The 17,355-nt window shown below is 46.8% G+C and overlaps 1 protein-coding gene across 3 annotated transcripts; it reads left to right on the forward strand.

The window, feature by feature from the left end:
* Positions 1–1,031: 1,031 nt before the first annotated feature.
* On the forward strand, positions 1,032–13,660 carry Sftpd (surfactant protein D). Of its 3 annotated transcripts, none has more exons than XM_005407867.2 (8): positions 1,032–1,096; positions 3,522–3,723; positions 9,105–9,221; positions 9,471–9,587; positions 9,912–10,028; positions 10,762–10,878; positions 11,432–11,515; positions 13,084–13,660. In XM_005407867.2, exons 2-8 carry the CDS (start codon positions 3,525–3,527, stop codon positions 13,458–13,460), a joined length of 1,128 nt encoding a protein of 375 aa, XP_005407924.1. In that variant the 5' UTR covers positions 1,032–1,096; positions 3,522–3,524; the 3' UTR covers positions 13,461–13,660. The 3 variants fall into 3 exon arrangements, with proteins under 3 accessions (XP_005407924.1, XP_005407923.1, XP_013361785.1); XM_005407866.1 differs by lacking the exon at positions 1,032–1,096 and adding an exon at positions 1,213–1,320; XM_013506331.1 differs by lacking the exons at positions 1,032–1,096; positions 11,432–11,515 and adding an exon at positions 1,213–1,320.
* Positions 13,661–17,355: the final 3,695 nt, after the last annotated feature.

Consider the following 17,355-nt stretch of genomic DNA (forward strand, 5'->3'; position numbering starts at 1 on the left):
GGTGAAAGATGCCTGATTAAGGAGAGAAACAAAGTAGAAGGTTCCTGAAATAAGTCACCATAAGTTAGAAAGGTGAGACCAGCCACGAGGATAGGATTTGAAAACTAGTGGGGAGAGTGAGCGATAGTTCAAGGCACCCACCATGCTGATCCATAGCTCAAGGAGACATATGAATAGCCTAGGATGAGGATAGCTATGTGTTAATAATAAAATAGCTCTATTAACAGAAGTACAAGTGGTTTTGCTGTGAAATCCTGTTTCAAAAAATTGCAATAGGAAAAGCAGACCTTACCCTGACAAATGGGGAGATTGGGCATTATAGGTTCTATTATATGCAAGATGTCATGTGCAATATCAAAAACTAGAAGCAAGTCAACACCACCAATGGGGTAGCCCAAGAGATGGGTTGGAAATATGGATTTTCTGGGATGTGGAGCTAGGCAAAGAATCTAGAAGCAGCAGGAAATCACAAGAATCTAGAACCACCAAAGCTGATAGCAATTACAGTGGGATGGACAGGTGCCTTATGGGCACTGAAAATTAAAGGGTTGCCTGGACAGTGGTATTAGCAGAGCAGCAAGAGCTCAGGGATTCTAACTAGGCTAACGAGGGAGGCAGATACCAGCTAAGAAGATGGAGAGATGAGGCCTGGACAAGCAAAGCTGAGGCCTGCAAGAAGCCTGATTCACAAAAGGCAAGTGAGAGCTCTCAGAATCCTAGAGCAGGATATAGACGAATGGCTCCTTACCAAGGTTGCTCCCCTAACCACTACCCCCACCAGTTGCTGCCCCTGCTGTCCCTTAACCTGCCCACCCCTATCTGGATAAACCAAGCAGCTCTTTCACAATATCTTGGCAGTTGCTCTTGCAATGAGAAGAAAAAACAAGTGGACACAGTAGGGTTCTAGCTCTTGAGATAGGCAGGCATGAGTTGTTTTTGCAATCATAGGCCATTGTGCAATGTCCTGATCTCTAGACCCAGATCCCTAGACATTTAAAAAACACAGATGCTGGTAATGCTGCCTAACTCACAGGGCTGCAGGGAAGGTACAGATGCAGCCACAGAAGGAGAGTGTTTATGAACTCTAAGGTGACAGGTAAGCATAATGTGACCAGTAACCACATATAACAGTGGCAGTTATTCAGTAGGCAGGTGGGGTAAGAGTGAGTCAATAAGGAAGAAATTGCTCCACTTCTTCAAGGGAGTTCTCAGGAAACTGGGGATGGGTGGCTCAGGTTACAGGGCAGGAATAAATATTCAGGGCCTGCTAAGGGAAGATTCATTTGCTGGGAGCTCCTGAGACCCTAGAGGAAGCAACCTGTGAGTGTCTCTATGCATCTTCTATTTTCCCTCTGTTCTGTGAATGTCGCCTGCTATCGGAGTTGTTTATCCTACTCATTTTGAGGAAGCATAGGTTCTGGATTGAGACTGTGGTGCAGGAGTTGTGGGTTTGGGAGGTAGGAGTCAGTGTAGGATAAGAAGATCCTCTTCTGCCCTGCATTCAGATTCTGTGGTTCAGATTTGCTTGCTGAGTTGGGGTAGAGTGGATAAGTATGTTGTGACACTCTTAAAACCCCAGATGCCATTGTGTGGAAGTACTAGGTGTAAACACATCTTCAGTTTCTGTCTTTGCACCTATTCTGTGCTTGATTTCTTCAGAAACAAGGGTAGTGGAGGAGATCAGACCAGGCATTATCAGATCTGAGTTCTAAACTCATCCTGGTACCAGCCACCTGTGAAACATGGATAAACCTACTTCTCTCATAGCCTGAAGTCTCTACTTGTAAAATGTGCTCACTGGATTGGGTCTCTGAATTTCCAATCCATATTCAGAACAGTTGCTTTTTAGATAAACTCTTCCTCTGAAAGCTAAGGCATGGATGGCAATGCCTTTTGTACAGTTTGAGTTTGTGGGCAAAAAGTCCTATGATTTTTCATAATCCCCAAAATCAAAGGTACCCAGAGTTGAGCCAGCTGCAGACAAAGGGACAGCAGCCTTACTTTGGCATGGGCCTGGCCTTCAGTGCTCAGGACTAAGTCTGCCAGTATGAGGGCAATGGAAGAGCTACAACTGGCCTCTGAGCTCACCTGGGTATTTCTAAAGACTCGGGATATCCAAGGAAGTTGTGAATTCAATACTGAAAAAGGTTAGTGAAAAATAAGTGATTCCCACAGCTCAGAATAGCTAGCAGCTTGGGAAGGAGGCATTTCTCTGGTCAGCAGCCCCTGTCCTCTACCACCCCAGTGAGCCTGCTGACCTGCTTTATTTTTCCATAGGACCCTCTGGTTTCAGTGTCTCAGTGGCTCCAACTGGCTCTTTCTAGTCTCATAATTTGTTTCTTTCTCTGAAAGATGGTGGGGATCTGAAATGTCCTCAAGGCCCATGTGTTAATGGCTTTGTCCTCAGCCTGGTGTTATTGGGAAGTGGTGCAACCTTCAACAGAGGTAGCCTAGTGGAAGGAAGTTGGATCTTTGGGGTCATGCACTTGAAGGGGATATTAGAACACCAGCCTCTCTTCTCTCTCTTTGCTTCCTGGATGATAAGCGATGAGAGGCCTCCCCTGCCATGTGCTTTTGCTGGCCCAGGTAACCATGGACTGAAACCTCTGAAACTATGAACCAAAATAAACATTTCCTTCTTTAAGTTGGTTTATCTCAGGTGCTTGTCACAGTCATGAGTCTAACAAGATGTGCAATGTAGAGCTGACCCAGCTCCTCACCATCCTGCCCTGGGTGTCATATGGATAGTTTTTCTTTATTACCCCCAAAACCATCCTTCCATGTGACCCCACCCACCTAGCATGTCCTCTTCCCCCATGAACTGCTCCTCTATTCCCTCTCACATGGTCTGGGCAGATCTCTAGGTGTCTCTGCCCCCTCCAGCTGCTAATGTAGTATCTCTGAAACTTCTCACCTGAGTTCAGTCTGTTAATTTCTCTGTGGACTCAGTGCCTGGTCCAGGAATGATAAATTGCTTGGCATACAAGCAGCCACACTCCTAGCTTGCACTGGGGACAGACATTATAAGGCAGTCAGGACTTAGGCTTACTTTTAGACCAGCATGTAGACTCCAGTGCTAACCTACTCATGGCAGCAAGGAAGAGGAAACACATTTGCTTGGTCTTAGCTGAGCCAACTGCCTCAATGGCACAGGCAGGGAGAAGGAGGCCCAGAAAGGGAAAGGATCTTTCCCAGAGGTGCTAAGTGAATCCCTCCTGATGTGACAGGTGGCCTTAGTGAGAACACTTCATCACAGCCACAGTTGCCATGGGCCTCTGAGGACAGATAGGCGCTGCTGTGCCCAGGCACTCACATCATAGTTCAAGGAGAAGAACTCATACTCTCCAAGACCAAACCATCCACCCACTTCCCTCAATTGCCCTTGGACTCTTGCTCCTCTGAGCCCCGCAGCAGGAAGAAGGAGGTAGAGAGGGAGACTACTGATAAAAACAAGCTAAGTCAAGCCCTACCCTGTTTCCTAGAACAGCAGTATAACTTTTCTCTTTCTACCATCTCCCCAGGCCATGCTGCTTCCCCTTCTTTCCATGCTGTTTCTGCTCACACAGCCCCAGGGGCACCTGGGAGCTGGAATGAAGAGCTACCAGCCTAGAACACTGGCAAATGCCTGCACTCTGGTCATATGCAGCCCCGCAGAGAATGGCTTGCCTGGCCGTGATGGCCGGGATGGGAGAGAGGGCCCCCGTGGCGAGAAGGGCTATCCAGGTAAAGTGGGGACCAGGGATTTATCTAGTGGGGAAGGGACCTTGGATGATAAGCAACCTGCATCTGGGTATTCTGTGATGGGAGACTTGGTGATAGGCTTCTTTTCCTCCAAGGGAGTGAGTTTCTTTCCGCTGTTCATTCCACCAAAAACACTCCTCCACCAGCTGGCAAGTGCATAAGATATGATAGAAACACATGGTGAATGTGTACAAGAATTGTTTTAATTTATTACAGTTAAAGTCATACTGCAATTAATCCTCCACAGAATACTTCCTCTTGCTTCAAGCACACTTACCACCATTCTTGTCTCTTTCTGAAACCGTTTTAGAAGATCACTTTCGTGAATGTCTTTAGTTGTGCTATAACGGCTGCCTTGACATCCTGAATCTATATAAAACATTTCTCTCTCCTGGTCATTTTGACTGTGGGAAAGAGCCAGAAGTTGCATGGTGCCAGCGCTAGTGAATATGGTGGATGATTGCTCCTCTGTTGGACAGCACTCGGCAACAATAGTCACTATTTTTTGGTCACTCTTGGTAAGGACACTCACAAAAGGGGACTTTGGGGATAGAACAATGGAATAAGTGTGTCTCGAGTGAGAAGGTATTTTGATGGTGATTAGCAGCAATGTGTCTTTTACTGTCATAAATTTTTAATTTAAACATTAACATATATTTTGATGACACCTCATATGTCCACCTTGAACTCCCAATATGCTTCTCCCTAGTCGCCTAACCAACCTGACACATCCCTGGGGTTCCTGGGTTTCCCTGAACCCAAGAAAGGATAAATAGTGAATAAATTACTACATTGGATGTCCCTTTGGGGCCCTGGTCTGGCAGGGAGGAGAATTACAAGTTTGAGGCCAGCCTGGGCAATTGAGCAAGACCCTATCTAAAAAGGGGGGTTTGAGGGTGAGGGTATAGCTCAGTGATAGAGTGCCTGCCTGTCATATGCTAGACCCTGAGTGTAATCCCTAGTACTGCTGGAGCAGAAATCCTGACCTTAATGCAGCCATTTTGTTAAATAACACTGTAGTCATTCTGTTCTCTGCCACTGAACTCAGCTAAATCACACAATTTGTCATCAAATTGCAACTTCTGTGAATGTGCTAAAAACAACTTTACTACATACAACTATTCTTACTGTACATTCTACGATAACTTGCAGTGAAAGCCTATCTCATTTCTTGTAACTTCTGTTTACCACCCTATAAATAAGACAAGCTCTCTGTAATCAACACCCCAGACTTTGGAGATTAGTCCTCTGGGGTCTGCTCGCATCAATAAAAATTCCTTTCTTCTCCAGATCTCTTGCCTCCTGTTGATTCAATTTTTTTTGCAACACTGCAAAACAAACAAAAAACAATAAGAGAATTGTCCCTGGAAATACTATGCTCACCCTGGGAGAGGATCCAGGTCTTACTAGTTTTATAGGAAAATTCAGTGAACCAAGGGACCACGTGGTCCTGGTTTGAAGAAATCAAATAGTCTTTATCTTTTTGGAGTTTTTGTTTTGGGTGGGGAGGAAGGAAACTAGTGACACTTAAGAAAGAAAGAATAAGGCTTTGTGGGGCAAGAGAAAGGTATTTGTTTTTCCTGCATGGATCAAAAGAGCTCGCAATGTGAATGAGCTGGACTTGGAAATGGCTGCCCAGGATGAACTCAGAAGGATGGGACTCAGTTAGCCAGCCCTCTCTAAGATTCCCAGTTCTCTCTGGCTCCCAGAGAGGGCGGTGGATTGAATGCTGGGTGGAGGGGAGGTTTGAGCTTGCTGCAAGGAGTTTGGGAGAGACCTCCCCTTGCTGTGCAGGTACCTTACTCCACTCAATCAAACCCCGGCTTTGGGTTGCTTTCTGGACAGAGGAGAGTATACATTTGGGCAGGGAGTATGGCTCCACTCTGGCTGTCACTTCCGGTCATGCTAATCACTTGCCATTATGTGTCTGAGAACATCCTTGAGAGCTTGGAGCATCCTTAGAATACTGAACCAAGTAGGTCTGTGTGACCCCAAAGTCTGCATTTGTAACAACTTCCTCTGTAGATTTTGAAGCCTGCAGGCCCCAAAAATTGTTGAATAGGGCATAAGAAGAAAGGTCCTTGAGCAAGGCTGGAAGGTGGAATTGGGGTCCCTCAGGGAGGTGACAGATGCATCATGGAGAATAAGTAAAGCCCAGACCCTGCTTGGCAGTAACAGCTCCCTTATCCCTCAACACCTCCATCATTCCTGCCCAGAGAGATTCACTGAGAGTTCCTCTAAGGGTGCTCATCTCCCTCAGACAAACCCACATCTCACAACATCCTGCAAGGCGTCTCATGACCACTCTTGATCCCTGCTTGCTTCTCTGCCCTCAACACTTCCCACACCCACTTGACTCAGCCCCACTGGTCCTTAAACACACATAACCTTTCTCTCCTGGGTCCTGTCATTTGCTCTCCTCATAGATATTCTTTCCACTGGGAAGGTTCACTGTCCACCTTTTGTTGTGCACTTTTGTTGGACACTTTATTTCATTAGTGTCTTTATGAGACTGATCAAAACTGGTGAATACTGCTGCTAAATGCTTTCCAGCAAAACAGTCTTGTGAAAAACCAACCAAACAAACAAAACCTTATGGTGCATCTTCATCCACCTTATTCACCAGATTTGGCACCATGCAACTTCTGATTCTTCCCCAAAGCCAAAATGACCACCTTCCAAATGAAGGGTTCCCCAACTATCCTACTTATAACAGATACCACTGTCTCCAATACTCCCTTTGTGTTATTTGATCTCTGTAGCATTTGCTATAACATGCCATGTGTCATACCTTTTAATTTTTGATTATCTGCTTTTTTGCTATAGGATTGAAGTTCCATGATAAAAGAATCATTTTTTTGTCTGTTTTGGTCACTGCCACACCAACATTTAGGACAGTGTCTAGTATGTGGTAGAAGCTCAATAAATATTTGAGGAATGGGTGCATGAATGCAAAATTGAAGGGAAGAGGAATTTCAAGGCTGACCAAAGTGCCACACCACAATGTTTCAGCTCAGGTGGCACTAAGGCACAGGGCTAAGTCACTGGGGATTCCTAGGATGGGAAATTAGTGCTTTAGGCAGTGTATTAATCAGTTTTCATGTTGATGGAACATAGTGCCCAACATCTACTTAAAAGGGAAAAGTTTTAATTTGATTCGATTTTAAGGGATTCAGAACATGGTCAGCTGGCTCCAAGGCAGAAACATCATAGTGAAATGGCAGGGTGGAGGAAACATGCTAAATTCATGGCAGTCTGGAAGCACAGCAGAGGAGCAGTGCCAGAGAGGAGGGAATAGAAATAGCACCTGAGGCCATGCCACCATGACCCACCTCCACACACCCAGGAGTGCGCCTTATTAATTTGCTAAGTATTTCTTAATCAGGATTAACAGTCACAAGACACTAATGTTGAGGTGGGAGACCTTCCTGCACCTGGGAACTCTCATGGCCACCAGAGTTCATGCACCAAGAACTGATGGCCTCTAGCCATCTCTTGTTCAGAGTGGCTGTTTTCCTGCATCCCACTATGCTGCTGTCAACCTGGCCATGGTGGAACCCTAGAGATGCTGAGCCTGAGTCTGGCCATCTCTGCCCTCAGCCCTGTGCACAGCTGGATGTCAGGCATGGACCTGTCAACCTCTACTTCCATTCCCCACCTATGAGGGACCGCAACCAACACTAGAGCACAGTGCCCAACACAGAATCTCCCATCTACCCAGCAAACTCAGTCAACCACATCCCAGCCAAACTCTGGCCCCAAGAAGGTTTGTCCTCTCCAGCTACAGTGACATAGTTTCCAAGTTTGGAAGACTCCCTGTCTTCTCTCCAAAGTGATTTAGAGAGGACTACTCTGAGGATGTGCATGTGTGTGGGGCCAGGGGAGCCATGATGAGATGGAAAACTTCTCCCACATTGTCTGTCATACCTGCTGCCCTATTTCACAGTGTACTATAAATCTTTTACAGGCCAGGGCTGGAGCCTAGTAGTCACATCCAGCCCAGTGCTAATCATAAAATAAATGTGCATAGATGGATTTTTCAGTTTTGATTAGTACGTATTAATTGTATATTAATGGGATTCAGTGTGATATTTCCAGACATGTGCATAGTGTGCACTAGAGAGTTGATCAAATCCAACTTGTCTTCACCCCACACACACCCTTCCTAATCTTTAATAATCTCTATTATACATTTAGGTCAACATTTATTAACTCCCACATACGAAAGAGAACATGGTATTTATCTTTCTGCATCTGGTTTATTTTGCCTAACATATTATGCCCTAATTCCATCTGTTTAGCTGCATAACACAGGCTCAATAGTACTTATAGTATATATACACCACATTTTCTTTATCCATTTATCTTTTGATAGGCACTAAGCTGATTCTATATCTTAGCTTCCATGAATAGTGCTGCAATACATATGGAGGTGCAGGTATGTCTTTGGTATACTAATTTCATTTCTTTGATGATATACACCTAGAAATGGGTTAGCTGAATTATACAGTAAATCTATTTTTAGGTTTTTTGAAGACTGTTTGTACCATTCTCCATAATGGCTTTACTAACTTACATTCCAAAAAACAGTGAAAGAGAGTTCTTTTTTCTCCACATTCTCAATAACACTTGTTATTTTTGTTTTGTTTTGATAAAATTAGAAGAAATATAATCTCATTGAGGTTTTGATGTTGTTACTTGGTGGCTAATGACATAGAGCACTTTTTTCATATTTGTTGATTATTTGTATGTTTTTGGAGAAGTGTTTATTTAAACTATTTGCCTTTTTTAAAATTGGACTCCATGTTTTCTTGTTCTTAAGTATTTTGAATTCCATGCAGATTCTGGATACTAGACCTCTGGCAGATGAGGAGCTGGTGGGTACATTCTGTCATTCTATAGGTTGCCTCTTCACTCTGCTAATGGTTTCCTTTACTATGCAGCTTTTTCATTTTATGTCATCCCATTTGTCAATTTTTACTTTTGTTTTCTGTGCTTTTAGGGTTCTTCATGAACAAATAAATGTTTAAACGGGCAAATAACTGAATCAACATCTGTTTGGTTCCATTTCTGGTATAGCTATCAATTTTCCATATGTTTGTATAATACATATATAAAGGAAGAACTCCATGGACAAAGGTAAATGTTGTTAAATCGCTTTCTTGTCAGGGGAAAGAATGCATCTCTGGAAAGGCTCTTTCTTCAAAATGAGGATGAAGACATCTGCTTCCTAGCTCACCACTGGACCAGGGTGTGTGCCTGTGGAAGTGTGTATCTTCAGAACACTAAAGGAATACCAGAGATTGACCCTGAAGGCATCTAGCTCCCTGCTGAGCCTCAGACCATTTCTTTTTCTGCTCTAGGCCTTCCAGGAGCTGTAGGGCCAGCAGGGATGCCTGGACAAGCTGGCCTAGTTGGGCCCAAAGGGGACAATGGCTCTGCTGGAGAGCCTGGACCAAAGGGCGATTCTGGACCAATTGGTAAGCAATGGGACATAGAATTCAGCTGTCTCCAAGTGGTGCTTCTGCCAGTAGGCTAAGCTGGTAGCCTTGCACAGGGGCCATCCCAGGAAGAAGGAAAACAGATGTTCTGAAGGCAGCTCTAAGTTATCTCAGGACAGACTTGGCCTGCCATGGATGCCTCTTTGACCTCCACTATTACTCTCATTCCAGGCATCCCCTCTGCCAAGAGGGCTCAGTGTCACTGACTAAGCTGATCTTTTTCTCCAGGACCTCCAGGACTTCCAGGTGTGCCTGGTCCTGCAGGAAAAGATGGTCCCCCTGGAAAGCAGGGGAACATAGGCCCTCAAGGCAAACCAGGCCCCAAAGGAGAGGCTGGGCCCAAAGGTAGGTGAATGGGTTGTGGCTGATCTTGGAAGGAGAAAGGAGGAAGGAATGACAGTGTGATTTATGATGTGACATGAGGCATGCTCAGAATGTCAGGAGCCCAGACTATCAATAAGGGAAAGGCTTTTCCATGCACTCCTTCCCACATCTCTGCTGGCAGCCTATCTTACTCCTTCCCTCCACAGAGGAACCTCAAGCAGTAAGGAGCATTGGCCAGTTTCCCTCTCTGACTCTGGAGTATGGGTTAAAAGCTCTACTGCAGGGGAGATGACACTTGCTGAAAACACTCTTAGCATCATTCGTCCCTATTTGTTTTTTTCTCAGGAGAAACAGGTGCCCCCGGCACGCAGGGCTCTGCAGGAGCAAGAGGCCCCACAGGCCCTAAAGGGGAGAGAGGTGCCCCTGGTGAACTCGGGCCCTCTGGAAATCCTGGGGCAGCAGGTGAGTGATGGGAGGATCTGGGGCTGGATCCATTTTTCAGGCCCACTTGGATCCTTCCACCCCACCATATGAGGACAGAACTGACATTGCCAGTTCACTAGGGCCTCAGTCATTTTTCTTGTCACTGGTAGACAATACTGACACCCACAACTCAAAGGAGGAATGGTTTATTTTGGCTTACAATTTGTAGAAGTTTCAGTCCATAGTTGGCTGACTCCAAGGCAGGATAGCATGGCAGAGGGGGCATGGCAGGGGAAAAGATGCTAATGGTATAGCATCCAGAAAACAGGAAGTAAAGGGAGGAGCAGGAGCTGTAGGGAAATAAACCCTTCCAAATCCATGTGCTGAGTGACCCACCTCTTCTAACCAGACCTCACCTCCTAACAGCATGAAAGCTGTAAGCCCCATAATCCAATCACTTCCGGAAACCCCACCCTGAGTGCATAAGGCTCTCCAGGGCATCTAGATATAAATCCTAAGAGTCTGTATCCAAGGAGGATGCAGCTCTGGGCTCTGGAAATCATCTGTTGGGAGAGGGCAGTGTTAGTGTGTGTGCAGGGAAGTCAGTTCCTGGAGACAGGGCCAGCTGTGCACAGAGGAGGTGGGCTGCTGTGTTCTGGGGCTCCGTGTGTAGGGAGGATGGACTGCTGGATGATGAGGAGGGGATGTGTACAGAGGAGGTAAAAACGCTGTTAAATGGTTGCCCGCTTATCCTGCTCTTCTTGGATCCCAGGGCCTGCTGGAGCTGTGGGTCCACAGGGACCTCTGGGTGCCAGGGGACCCCCAGGACTGAAGGGCGACAGAGGTGCTCCTGGAGACAAAGGAGACAAGGGTGAAAGTGGGCTTCCAGGTAGGTGGTCACTCCTGGCTCTGAACTGCACTTGGAAATGGCATAAGGAGAGAGGCCCTCTTTGGCTCAGGACTCCCCTCCTCTGGGATGGGCTGGGGGGCTGCAGGGCAAAATCCGGTTTTGGTCTCTGCTATCAGTGCAGGCAAGATGGCAAATCCAGGCAGTTCCTTCAACTGACCTGAAAAAGCAGCAGCAGCCTTCCCCAGCACCCAGTGTGCCAATGGATGGAAAGTATTTGAGGAATGTATATTCTTACCCCACACGCATGGAGGGAGATGACATTATTATACTCCCAGAATTCAGACTGACAGTGGCATCTGGGTTGTATCAGTGAGGCTCAGGACCCAGTTTGTCCATAGCAGAACTCTAAGAAATCCCTGCATACAGAGGCCCGCTGAGTTAACAGATGTGGCCTTGCTGGGGGTCAGCCCAACTCCCTACCTCGATCCCCACTTTACACCTGCAACTGGACACCGTTTCCTGAGGCCCAGGCTCTGGATCGTTCCTGGACTGTGCTGGACAAGCCTTCACCCAGTGTTTCCCTTCTCTTCAGACATTGCTTCTCTAAAGCAGCAGGTGGGGGCCTTGCAGGGCCAGTTACAGAACCTCCAGGCTGCCTTCTCTCACTACAAGAAAGGTGAGCTCCTGGACCCAAGAATTGGCCTGGCATCAGGGTCAGACCACAAACTGACCTGGGCCTTGGGGTAAGGTTGAGCTGGGGTGAGAGGTTTGGCTGAGCCTGAGGTTTGGCTCACCCTGGGTCTCAGAGCAGAGGGGGGTGAACAGGGACATACCTGGAGCTGGAACTGGGGCTGGGGATGGAGTGGAGCCTGGACTGGAGCAGGGAGGCTTCTTTCCCCAGGAGCTAGAAGTAGATCCTGGGACAGATAAGCAGGTGTGGCCCGGTCAGCAGCTCACCAGGCTGGCAAAAAGACTCTCAAAGCTACCAAGCTCTGAGCACTCTCTAGCCTTGTGCCACCCATGCTCACGGGTGCCTTGTGCCCTCCTGCCCTCTTGCCTACCCTGTGCTGGACAAGAGGACACCCAGGGCAGTGTTTTGTACTCGTAGGGTCCAGTTGTAGGAGGACCAGAGATAACACGGTAGCCCAAGGAAGCACCGAATCCAAGTGTTGCTGTAGGGGACAAGGCAGGTGGGCCTGGCCGTGGTGTGTGGCCAGAAAGCATCTCCCTTCCAGGTGCTTCTGAGCCAAGTGGAGACTGTGCTGGCTCTGGGTTCCAGTTGGGCTGGTGCTGCCTGCAGCTCCAAGGCATGTGGAGCAGAGATCCTGCTCTCACTGTGCAATCCTGGGTGTCCAAGGCATCCAGGACTACACCCTTTGGTTCTCTGTGACTTTTGAATCCACTTCAGTTCCCAGCTGCCTCTCCTCTTATGCTCTTCTTGACACCAGTTTTGACTCCATGTCTTTCTGAACGAGAAAAAGAAGTTTTCTGACTAAGTAAAGTGTGAAGGGGCTCATTTGGGTAAGACTAGGGTTGGTTTCTAGATACCCAAACTCAGAGATTAGTTTCAGTCCTTTGGCATTTCTCCTTCCCTCCACAAACATATTCACAGATGCCTTCATTTGCATAGGCTCACTGATGCAAACACAAAAATGTGCACATGTGTACCTGCAACACATGTGTGCACTTACATATCACCATTCACTCCACATCCGTCTGCATACATGGGCTTGAATGTACATATATACGTCTCCCCATCACCCAGCACAGACCCTCTGGCAGTCTAACACTATAGTAACAGGGGTGAAAAAGGAGTCTCTGCACTGTGTTTTTGGTTCTCTCAGAAATGGGTGCAGACCAGGAAACATTTCCCTGGGAAAAACTGTTCAATTCTACATAGTAACTGAAAAATCAATTCCAGCACACAATATGGGCTGACACAAAAACAGCATTTCTGAGCTTTGGGGTCAGATTGGACAAGGTGTCCTCCTTAGCTGTGCATTTGGTTTTGTGGCTTTGGGCCTCTTACTTAATTTCTCTGCCTTGTCATGCTGTCCTCTGTGGACAGCGGACCATGGCACCCTCTCCCAGGGAGCATCATGGTGTTGGGGCTTCTCTGGATCCATATCTTGTTTACATCCTTTCTGGTGTCCTGACACCCTGCCGAGGAAGGCTAGGAACACAGCATGTGAATCTCAGACCCCTGAACTCTGACCAGCCTTAACCTGACTCTCCTTCTTCCAGCCATGCTCTTCCCCAATGGCCGAAGTGTTGGGGACAAGATTTTCAAGACAATGGGTGCTGAAAAAAGTTTTGAAGGGGCACAGAAGATATGCAGTCAGGCTGGTGGACAGACAGCCTCCCCACGCTCTGCAGCAGAGAATGCTGCTTTGCAGGAGCTGGTCACAGCTCAGAATAAGGCTGCTTTCCTGAGCATGACAGACAGCAAGAAGGAGGGCACGTTTGTCTACCCCTCAGGGGAGCCCCTGGTCTACTCCAACTGGGCCCCTGGGGAGCCCAACAACAATGGTGGGGCAGAGAACTGCGTGGAGATATTCACCAACGGCAAGTGGAATGACAAGGCTTGTGGAGAGCATCGCCTAGTGGTCTGCGAGTTCTGAGCCCCTCCGGGGGCGGGGTGCCACCATCCCAATAAAAAGGTGATCTATGCCAGCCCAAAGCAGCCAAAAAGAATACCGCAGGTAGATGCCTCTCAGAGGAAAATGCAAGACGCCTTCCCACAATGAAGCCCAGCAGAGAAGGGCTTCTGTTCTCCCAGTTGCAAGAAATAAAAGTCAGTTTCCTCTACCTCAACACAAAATCCAGTGACTCTTTTCCGGTCCTCCTCCTTCACTAACTCTCAGCTGCATAGGACTCAGCTGGCCTCCCCCTCGCCTTCCAGACTCTCCCTCCTCTGGGCTTTCGGGTACACCACTGCTGCCTGCCTTGATTTTCATCCTCTGGCTGCTCCTTACCAGTCCCCTGCTCATTCTCATTGCTCTCCTTGACTGCTGGATGGGGGAGCGCCAAGGCGCAGCTCTGGGCTCTCTTCTGCCCTTATGCTCACTACAGGATGAGTGCATCTGGCCCCTCCCTCAGCATCACATTCCATCTGCAAGCTGACAGCTGCTGCGTGTAAATCCATGTTCGGGACCCTCTCTAAATCCCAAACTTCTCTCCTTGTAGGCTGGAGCCCCAGAGCTGGAGGCATCTGTGGCTGTTCTCTCTAAGCCCAGGAAGCTGCACACAGTGCTCCTGTTCACCCTCTGCCCAACATCTCTGCAGCCCTGTCAATGGGAGAGGCGTCAGCTCACAGTGCTAAAGCCCCTTAGGGAACTTAGGAGCAGGGGGTGTCTGGCCAGGCTCAAGTCACCTTAACCCTTCTTTTGCCTGACAGTTCCAGGAAACTTCTTTCCCACTCTGCCTCATCGATAATCTAGCTAAATCATCCTCCTCATTTTCCAAATATTGAAACTAACACACACAGAGGGGAGGGGATTTGTCCAGGGACACAGTGAATGGCAGAGTTAGAACTGGGTCATGAAGAGGCCTTTCAGACCCCAAAGCTTGTGCTTTGGGCCTGTAAATATATTGACCAAAGACTCCTGAATATTTGGTTTATTTTATTGATACAGCATTGCAAAAAATTACTTAAATGGCATCTGCATTGAAGAACAGGAATGGCACCTGGATAAACCAAAAGCCTGCAAAAAGGACTTTCCTGAGACAGGAAACCACTCTCTCCTTTGTTCACAGAGACCAAGGGGATTGTTCTTTCCAGAGGAGGCCTCTAAACCCTACCCCTCTTCCCAGAAGTCCTGAAGCCAAGTAAAATGTCCAGAAACAAAAGCCACACTTCCAGGCCACATGCAGCTAGGATCTCTGCTAAGATCTTTCTGCTTTTACTGGAAAAGTCCCTACTTCCTGGCACTTTCTGAAATACAAATCTGTGGTGCAATAATGGGCAAACAATTCCAAGGTATGGAGACTTGGGGACACTCAAGAAGCCTCTTTTTATTGCAAGTTAGAGCAAACAACTGGCCGCATTTTTAGCCAAAGGTAAAGCATTTTTCTATAAATAGATGGTCCTGAACGAGCTCAAAAAAAATGAGTGACCTCAAGAAGTACTAGGGGAGCATAAGCAAAACCATGCCATCTCCTCAGCTTCCAGGTCCTTCTGTGCTTCTTTTCCTCCTTTGCACATTGGCCTTCTCTGCTTCCTGTGTCTCCTCTGTCCAGGGATGGCGAGATATCAGATATTGCACAGAAATGAGGATCTCTCACTTGCTGTCAATTTGAAACTCCTGCGGAAACTTCTGGGTAAGGGTTCAGCCCTGGTCCAATCACCTGAGCTTTGGGGCATAGTACTCCATAGCACAGTATGGCCACTGGGACCGGCTGAAAGTCATGGTAGTCTTGGGTGAAACTCTCCAAGGACCACTATCCATCCACCCCAAGCTTATACTAAGCCTGTTTCTTTCAAAGGGGAAGAAAAGAGTAGTCAAAAAGTGTGAAGAACAAAATAATTTCCAATAGTGTTGAAGGCCTGGGATACTGAAACCCCAACCCCTTAAAAAGAACATCCAAATCCACCAGCATCATGTACCAGGAAGGGCATTTGGGCTCTGCAGACACAGTCTGATTAAAGAGAGGATTGAAACAAATATTGCAGAAGTTCAAGTCCTAACGTGAGCCTTTGAGCACAGAGGCTGTCCTGTACTAAAATACATGAGTAAAGCTCAATCAGGATCTGAAGTAGTGGCCACTCCTCCAACATATCAGGGCCCACTGTAACTCTCATGCTGTTTGGGGGTGGGAGTATGATGACCCTCAGAGTACCACGTGACACTGTGGGAGTATCTGGAAAAGGAATCTTCAAGCATTGCATGGGACTGTCCTATTCCATTTAATAGTATATTCTCAAGTTTCCTTCTGCCTCTCAACTCTCCTGTCACCAAATCAGCCCACATCCCACAATGAACAGCCAGTGAGGAGCCCTCTGATATTTGCTCTTGTACTAGAATCCTATTTTTCTTCTGAATTGCCTTGATGCGTAGCACTGACAACTGAATTGCCTAAGTTCAGGGAATCCTCAACCTCTCTTACCTTCCAGATGAAATAAACTTAATTCAAGTTTAATGATGTATTTGACCTTTCAAGTTAACTACATTGTATGTATTAGAGCAAAGAAACTGCATATCAGGGGAAATAAACTGTTCATTTAGATGTCAAATATCTGTCTAGGTACTGGATACAAAGATGGAAGTAGCTGGTCATGCTCTTGTAGATCCTACGGCCCTGCATGCCTCTGACTAAACAGAGAAGTAAGCTGTAGAATTTTCTTCCAGCAGTTGACAATAGAGGTGGTGTACATGCACATGTAGAATGAATGGATGGATTCTAAGAGCTTTTAACCAGGAACATAGAGGACAGACATCTGCTTATACAAACACCAAGCTGTTTGGAGAGAAAGACATGCTAGATTACTGTCTACTGTAGTTATCTGTGACTATCAGGCCTCTGTAAGGAGAGGGGCATGGACCTGCAGTGCATGTCACTTCTGAGTGGTCAGATAAGGGTCAGTGCTTATTTCTGTGATGCCTACTTCTCCAAGGCATAGTGACTGCAGGAGGATTGGTGGCTATTAAGTGGCTGTCCAGTCAAATATATAGCACCCAGAGCAATCACATGGCCTGCAACCACCCTCGGGCTGGATTCCCATGGACTTGCAGTAGGACCTGGGGCTCTTGACCTGACACATTTCAAATACTAATATTTTTTACCTTCACTTACTGAAAGATTCCCTAGGTGCTCTCTGATGCTAATTGAGTCACCTTTTTGTCACAGAGAGGACTTTATAAGGATCTGACTGAGGAAAATGTCCCTGTCTTTGTGTATTTAGTAAGTAGAGTGAATGGAGTGGAAACTGAAAGAGTGGTATGAATAGTATCCTTAATTCCTGCTTGGAAGTCTTGAGTGTGGGGCTGACCAGCATAAACTGTTTTGAAGATGTCACCAGGCCCTTTGATCTGAAGTGGAGCACAGTGACCTCTCTGCCAGTCCTTCTGCATATTTATTTTTTAATTCTGTTAACACTTCATTTCAGGTGTAAGTAAGTGGTGGGGCCAGGCCAGGGCTAAAGGGCTCCATGGTAACCTCAGCACAAATACATTCTGGGACCAGAGGGAAGGGTCAAAGCTGAAAAGAGAGGAGATGAGTAGGGGGGTTTGAGCAAGCCTGGGATGCTTAGCCCCAGTTAGAGGGAGAGCCTGAGAAAGCAGAGAGAGGGTGAGAAGGTGTAAATCTTTGACGAATGTAGAAACTTAGTGCACTTCCATGTTCTCAGAAAAAAGAATGAATTTTAGCAACAACAGAGATTAAGAGCAGAATATATTTATTGGGGAAAGAAAGGTTCTGCCAGAGACAGAGATAGAAGGGGTCCCAAGTAGGTTGCTGAGGACTGTCCCTTTTCTAGGGATTTTTATAGAGCAAAACCACTAAATAAGGTAGGTGCAA

This window comes from Chinchilla lanigera, unplaced genomic scaffold (assembly GCF_000276665.1).
Source record: "Chinchilla lanigera isolate Chin_1 unplaced genomic scaffold, ChiLan1.0 scaffold00109, whole genome shotgun sequence".
In the NCBI taxonomy this organism is placed as follows: domain Eukaryota; kingdom Metazoa; phylum Chordata; class Mammalia; order Rodentia; family Chinchillidae; genus Chinchilla; species Chinchilla lanigera.

Excerpts from the sequence above, each read along its gene's own strand:
- Sftpd (XM_005407867.2), top strand. The coding sequence starts at position 3,525 with ATGCTGCTTCCCCTTCTTTCCATGCTGTTTCTGCTCACACAGCCCCAG. Across the intron at positions 3,724-9,104 it reads TGGCGAGAAGGGCTATCCAG|GCCTTCCAGGAGCTGTAGGG; the intron begins GTAAAGTGGGGA and ends TTTCTGCTCTAG. Across the intron at positions 10,879-11,431 it reads GGGTGAAAGTGGGCTTCCAG|ACATTGCTTCTCTAAAGCAG; the intron begins GTAGGTGGTCAC and ends CCTTCTCTTCAG.